Source organism: Nicotiana sylvestris, chromosome 3 (assembly GCF_000393655.2).
Source record: "Nicotiana sylvestris chromosome 3, ASM39365v2, whole genome shotgun sequence".
NCBI lineage: Eukaryota > Viridiplantae > Streptophyta > Magnoliopsida > Solanales > Solanaceae > Nicotiana > Nicotiana sylvestris.
The window spans coordinates 86,284,643-86,291,791 of record NC_091059.1 but is presented as its reverse complement, the minus strand read 5'-3'; the positions used below and the strand labels follow the sequence as shown (position 1 = coordinate 86,291,791).

At 46.4% G+C, this 7,149-nt stretch overlaps 1 protein-coding gene across 1 annotated transcript; it reads right to left on the bottom strand.

The window, feature by feature from the left end:
* Positions 1-858: 858 nt before the first annotated feature.
* Positions 859-2,213, bottom strand: LOC104224476 (uncharacterized). Its single transcript, XM_070169386.1, has 2 exons — positions 2,134-2,213; positions 859-1,195 (listed from the first exon to the last, which is right to left on the bottom strand). Exons 1-2 carry the CDS (start codon positions 2,211-2,213, stop codon positions 859-861), a joined length of 417 nt encoding a protein of 138 aa, XP_070025487.1.
* Positions 2,214-7,149: the final 4,936 nt, after the last annotated feature.

The window sequence follows — 7,149 nt, the reverse complement described above, 5'->3', positions numbered from 1 at the left end:
CTCAAGATATACGAGGGTACTTACCTGGAAGGTTTGCGATAGGTAGGTCACCGCATAACACATTATGCGACCGCATAAGTATTATGCAGTGGATTCAACTTGAGTTGCTTGAGGGCCGAAGATGTGGTGCACTATGCGATCGCATAATTGAAATGCAGCCCACAAAGTGCACCTCTTCGCTGCATTCTTATCACCAAATTTTCCAAACAAACTATCTGGGTCTGCAACCACAATGTGGTCCGCATAGTTAAAATGTGACCGCATATGTGTAGCAAAACTTCCCATGGTGACTTTTCTTCCCTTTCACACACAATTTTACCCTGTGTTATGATCTTTTGAATCCATTACACTATAACACACACCTTAAATTGCTCAATTAACTCTATCTAACAAAAATTAAAATTTACAGGACAAAAAGGGTGTTACCACACATGGGTTGCCTCCCATAAAATGCTTGATTTAACGTCACGGCACGACGAGGTTGGCGTTTCTTTAGATTCACTCATTGGTCGGGCACGGACCATCTTTGAGAGCCAACTACTCCACCAAGTGTTTTTCTCCATCTGTGCCCAAGTAGTGCTTGACTCGCTGGCCATTTACTTTGAAGGTTCGAAGCCCATCCTCCGATTCTAATTCCACAGCTCCAAAAGGAGAGACATTGACCACATTGAACGAACCGGACCATTTCGATTTGAGCTTGTCCGAAAACAATTTGATCCTTGAGTTGAAGAGCAAAACTAAGTCACCTGACTTGAACTCCCTTTTCAAGATCTTTTTGTCGTGGACGAACTTCAACCTTTCTTTATACACAGCTGCACTTTCATATGCATGGAAACGGAATTCCTCCATTTCATTAAATTATGTTAGCCTCAAATTTACAGCTTCACCCCAGTCCAAGTTCAATCTCTTTAAAGCCCACATGGCTATGTGCTCCAGTTCCACGGGTAGATGATAAGCCTTTCCGAAGACTAACCAATAAGTAGAAGTTCCAATAAGAGTTTTGTAAGCCATGCAGTATGCCCACAATACGTCATCTAGCTTCCTTGACCAATCGGTCCAGTTTGCATTAACAGTCTTTGGTAGAATGTTCTTTATCTCCCGGTTGGAAACTTCAACTTGCCCACTTGATTGGGGATGATAAAGTGTGGCCACTTTATTCTTTATTCCATATTTCGCTAGTAGCCTCGTGAATGCCCTGTTACAGAAATGACACCCACCATCACTAAGAATGGCTCTAGCAGTTCCAAACCGTGTGAATATGTTTTTCTTTAATAATGTGGTCACACTCCTTGCCTCTATTTACCGTGAAAATGGTAACAACAATTATATTTGTAAATAGGATTCTAAAAATACATGATCTATTCCCGAGCTAGTTGTTAGAGCAGTTGATGCTAGTAATAAGGACTTGAATGACGAAATGCAAGCTAGAACGAGATAGTAATCGAACCGAGAGGCCTACTACCCAGGTAAAGGTCTGGTCGATGGGGAACCTCAAGGTCAACGTCAGGGTCGAGCCCGAGCCATCAGGGATAGTCAAGGATGGGATAACAGTTAAAGATATGTGATGAAGAACATGTAAGAAACAGATGGATATAAGGTAACCTCGGGCCAGTAAGAACAAACAAGTTAGAAAAAAGAGAGGGAGAGAGATATTATTGCACTTGAGGAGAAATGGAGCAACATCAGTCCGTTACAAGGTAGTGTGAGCCCCCTTTATATAGGAGGGGAACTCGGCTATGAGTACGTGGAGATTAATTACAAAGTATGGAGATGGGATGGCTTGACGTGATGCCTCAGCATAGGCTTTGGATAGGCCGGCCCTGTCAGACTTAGCCATGTGCCTTGGGAGCTTCCCCCTCTGTCCTGGCTTCGATGTCCATTTTCTCTGAGTCGGGCCTCGACGAGCCCCGAGGTCGAGAACTCGGTCGTGGCCTCCCTTCCTCGGGGTCTCAAGGCATTCATCTGAAATGACTCGACAATGAGAAATCAAGTCCTCTGATTTTGCCGCGTATAAATAGTCCCTGTGTTTCTCATAATGAAGTGATGGGAAAATATTCTGACACTTGAGTTCTCAAGCTTTTTTTGGCGACACCATACCGATAATGCGACTCCTGGCACGAGTTTTGTGGTAACCAGGCACCCATGATCTTGTGTATTTCGACCTCATTCAATGTACTCCCTATTCTTGCTTTCCAAGGTGAAGGTACCGCCATTGGTTCTGTTTTCCATAGATGCATTAATTGCGCTCTTCGGTCAATCTTCCAAAGCCTCGACGACCGCATCATAACCCCCTATAAATGGGGGCATTTTGGCGTTGTTTTTCCTATCCCATTGCCTTCGTTGGCTTGCTTGCCTATTCCTTCATTTCATCTTCTTCTATCCCTGAACATCATGGTTGGGGCTCATGGCCTCAAGGCTGTTTGGGGGAGCTCCCTTAAATCGTGTTGTGGCCCTTTGCCGGGACTTCCCTTTGTCGAGCATAATCGCCTGTTAGATTTACCATAGTCATGGCAACCACTTTGTTGTCGGCCCGGTAGGGAGTAGGAAGTGTTGCTCCCGGCGCTCAGGAATCGCAGGAGTTCGCTCTGAAGACGGTGTCTTTGATAAGAGGGGAACATCTAGAGATGGTGAGAAAATACTGTGGATGGAGCGAGGGGATAGCGCTGTAGGTACTTCCCTCGGATGAGAGTATTACGGACTCTACTGATGGATTCGTGAGCGTATACCTATATCCTTTTTGCGTTTGGTCCCCTTAATAGGGTTGTACTTGATTTTTGCTTGAAGTATCGGGTTTCTTTGGCGCATATACATCCGTCGTTTTGACGGGATGTGATGATGATGAGGTTCTTTGCAGAGAAGGCTAGGCTTGAATTCACGCTTAACCATCTCGTCAGGCTATACTAGCCCTTTCATCACCAGGGCCTGCTAACCCTAAAGTGACGTTCGTCCATGCCTTTTTTTGTGGACGACAAAGAGGACGGGGATCGAGAGTGGGTGGGTTGGTTTATCCGAGTCCGGACGGTCGACATTATCCCCGTGGAGCTTTTGCCATTTCCCGAATGGTGGAATTACGCACGTGAGTGGAGCGTCTGGTACGTATTCAGATTTTGCCTATAGCGAAAATCAGTCAAGTAATAATGTTGTCTCCCTTGTTGAAGAACCTTCATGGACGTCGGGCGAAGTCCTTGACCTGCCCGGCTGGGTCCGAAAGCTGGTGACCCATTTGTCCTTCGATGACCATCGGTGACGAGTTGTATTCCGTACCGGATGGGGAGGAAAATACAAAGGTATGCGTGCACGCTGCCTTTGCCTTGGTCTTCGTATATTCGAGGAAACATTTCCCTCCATTCCTTTGTATCGGCTTTGCCGTTTGTAGGTATTGGGCGGTTCTTCGGGATGACACAGTGCTCTCCCGAAGGGGAGAAAAAGGCATCGGCCTCCGAGCTGAGGGACGACGGCGATAAACGAGATTGGCACCCATAGTGTGATGGAGCTTTTAGTGGTGGTGGACGGGCCTGTGTTTTCAAAGAGAGTCCGAGTCTGCTGCTCCCGAAGTATCTGATTCCCAGACGGCGGTTCCTCCGAGTGAATATGCTTTGCCCGAGGTCGGTTATTCTGGGGCCGAAGAGGCAAGATCAACAGAATTGTATTCTGACTTCGAGGATGTCCGTCGGCTTCACTTCATGGCGAGTTTAGGTGTAGTTTTCCTATATTCCGCGTCCTCTCCCCATATTGAGCTTTCCTTGTACAGGCCTATGATAGGCTTGTGTCTGAGCTGCTCCGTCAAGGGGCGAGGCTTCAGAAAATTCTGGGCGAGGGCGAGTCCCTTAGGTTCCTTAGCGAGGAGAAAGAGGTCGAGTTGTTGCATTGGCGATATGAGGTGTACCGGAGCTCAAACTACGAGAGTTATTTGATGGATCAGGTAACTTTTTGAAGCTCGCACTTTGCTCTCTTTGGCCATTAAGGTTAACCCCCTTTTTGTTATATTAGCTGCAGAGAAAGAAGAAGGCTTTGGAGTACCTTAAGGGCAACTTTGACCGCATCAAAACTGCCTGTTGGTGAGTTAAGGGCTCAAGTGCAAGCTCAAGCTTTAGAGGAGATAAGCGCCTTATCCAAGGTCCTCGCCTTTGATGCCCAAATCCGCTTGGCTCGTGATAATGCCAAAGTTCAAGCGAGTATGATCGAGATACATGAATCTGATCTTTTGAAGGTCAGGGCTGAGATAATTGATGCATGGGATGAAGTAGCACTAAGTCGAACCAAGGCTGATCAGGAGATGGTGATTCGTATGAAAGATGTTGTAGACGCTCAAGCTGAGCTGAAGCGAGCCCTCGACCGGTAGAAGAGGATCGAGGAATATGTTTGTTGTAGACCCGAAGAGAAGTACTCGAGGAGATTGGTGCGAAGGGCTTCGTTCCCTTAGAGGAATTGACTCGAACAAGGGAGGACGAGCGTGATGCACGGTCACTTATTGCACAAGGCGAAGAGCGAAACTGGCAAGCTATAGCCCTTTGGAGCAGAGCATATATTTCACCGTTTTGTCGCTTTGTATTTGATATCTATAGAGCATGTCTACAGATGGAGTGTACGCCTTTTTTTCGTATATAAGATAAGAGAAACATGAAGCTTTATTTCTTCTGCATCCCTTTTCTGTCATTGCTTTTGACCAGGCAGGCTGGTCCGGAACTGATCGGACGGGCCCAGGGGCTCTTAAGTGCGATCATTAACGTGAGCAGGTGTTGGGGCCTCGGTGCTTTGCCCAGTTGTTTAGGATTAGTCTCTGAGTCAGGCTTTGACTTGAGCTTTCCTGCCCTTAAATAATTTATGCCCGTGCGTGGTAGGTAGTAATTGTTCCCATTTCTTGCACTTGGCCATTTTCCATTTCGACTATTTTGGGTCCAGTCTCCGAGTCGCGTTGTGATGCGAGCTCCAATTGACCCTCAAGTTCTTTCCTGCCTGCATGGGCGGACGGTGATGGCCGCTTGTGCTTTGGGTCGAAGTTACATTACAAGTGGGTAGCCCAAAGGCTCACTCGGCTAGCGATAGTCATATTTATGTCATGCCCTTAGGCATATTATAGTTTAGCCATTTCGGGTCTAGTCTCCGAGTCGAGTTGCGATTCGAGCTTCAATTGACCCTCAAGTTCTTTCCTTCCTGGATGGGAGGATGATGGTGGCCTTCATTTCTCGCCCTCGGGCATCTGTTGTTTCAACTTTTTCAGGTCCAGTCTCCGAGTCGCATTGCGACTCGAGCTTTAATTGACCTTAAAGTATTTTTGATTTTCAATTCGACAATAGTGCCTCTTACTCTATTTTGATCGTTGAGACCATTTAATATATGGATCGGAGGCTTTCATAGTTAACTATTTTGGATCTGGTCTCCGAATCGGGTTACGATTCGAGCACATTTTAATCCTCAAGTTGTCAATTTTCAAGCTAGTGACAATGGCTCTTATGTTGTTTTGGTCATAGAGACCTTTTAATATATGGCCCAGAGGCTTTCTTAGCTGGATATAATGGCTCTTACGCTATTTTTGCTCATGGGCTTTTTGTAGGCTTTGTTTTTCGCTCGTTAAGGTCTTTTTGAGATATTTTTGCCTAACTGGTCATCGGTTTTGGAAGAACCTCGATTTCAAGTCTTTATCAGCGATGTTTCGAGCACCTCGAAAGGTTCATAGCTTGTATGCTGAGTAGGTCGAAGCATTGTGATTTGGAGTTGACATGGTCAAAGCTTATTTTTGCCTATTGAGGGAAGCCTCTTTTAATCGGTTCTTTCCGAAATATCTTCGAAGTAGTGGCCTGCGATTTTTGTTTAGCGATGGTCGGGCGTCCCCGAGTCATGTTGGTTTGGCTGTATCAGCCATTTTTACCGTAGTCATATGTGTTTGGTCGGACCCATTTTTGATCCCGAGTGATAGTTCAGGCGTCTACACCGAGGGTATGCCCTTTCTGGACTCTTACAAATGCGACGTATAGCCTGAACTTCGGGATTTTCATGCCTGTTGAGGTCTTACAGTTTGTTATTCCTGTTCAGGTCTTATAGTTTGTCATGCCTGTTGAGGTTTTACAGTTTGTCATGCCTGTTGAGGTCTTACAGTTTTTGTAATGTAGAATAGATCTGGTTACGGCGAGTCTGCTCGCTAGGGGTCTTACAGTTTTGAGTTTTCCAACGTATGGCGATTGGCGATGAATGACAGTCTTCGAGTCATCGAATTTGTTTAAGCGTGAAGACCGTTTTTCGTGAGCTCGGAGTTGCTATATGGGGGCTTTATGAGCCCGGAGTTCCGACCCTGGGGTCGTTCGGGTGTTGAATTGCTTACACTAAGTCTCTGAGTATCTCGGGACACGTTTGGTGGAGAGGCCCCTGTCAGGGGTATACTTGAGATTTCCTTGCTTGGAGAATAAGATGTTGAAAAGATATCTTTTTATTGCTTGGTGTAGACATACATTGTTTCATTGTTGTGAGCTCGGCTCGTGCAGGCTTGGCTTCTCGAACCATTTGATCCGGTACATAATTCTCTATAGAGACTTAGTCTGCCCTTTCCCGGTCCTCCCGAGGGGACGGTGCCCTTAGAAGAAGATCACCCATCATCATTGAACTGTAGAAGAAGGCCAGCGACCTTATTGGATCCTCCTCTAGGGTACGCTGCTCTGATAATAATTTTGATGACGAGGCCCTCTTCGGGGCAGAAGTCTGATTGAAGGGGAAAGAGCGCGATGGGCCCTTTTTTAGAACCTATGGATCTCCAGGTAGAGTTAGAACTTTTGAATATCCTGGCCAGTTGTCTGCATACAGGTTAGTGAAAAAAATAACAAGGGAGTAAAGCAGTTCTTCCTCACCGGAGGATGTGAAGGCGACGTTTTGAGATTTGGTATGTTCCTACTCTTTCGAGGCATGAGTCCCGATACAACACCCCCCACTGTGTCTTATCAGGCTTGGCCAAAGATGTGGTTTGCTTACCCTTTGATCCTTCCGAGGGTGGGGGCATTGATGCCGGCAACGCGCCAGACGGTGAAGAATTTCCTCTTGTTGCATATCGTTCCCTATCGACTCGTCTTATTCCTGCACTTTGCGGGGGGTTTCACGTTTTTGGCGAAATGGGGCCGACACTGTCTTGGAGTGGTGTGACAGCGGTCTCCTGAATAAGAC

Excerpts from the sequence above, each read along its gene's own strand:
- LOC104224476 (XM_070169386.1), bottom strand. The coding sequence starts at position 2,213 with ATGGCGGTACCTTCACCTTGGAAAGCAAGAATAGGGAGTACATTGAAT. Across the intron at positions 1,196-2,133 it reads CACAAGATCATGGGTGCCTG|GGCATTCACGAGGCTACTAG; the intron begins GTTACCACAAAA and ends TTTCTGTAACAG.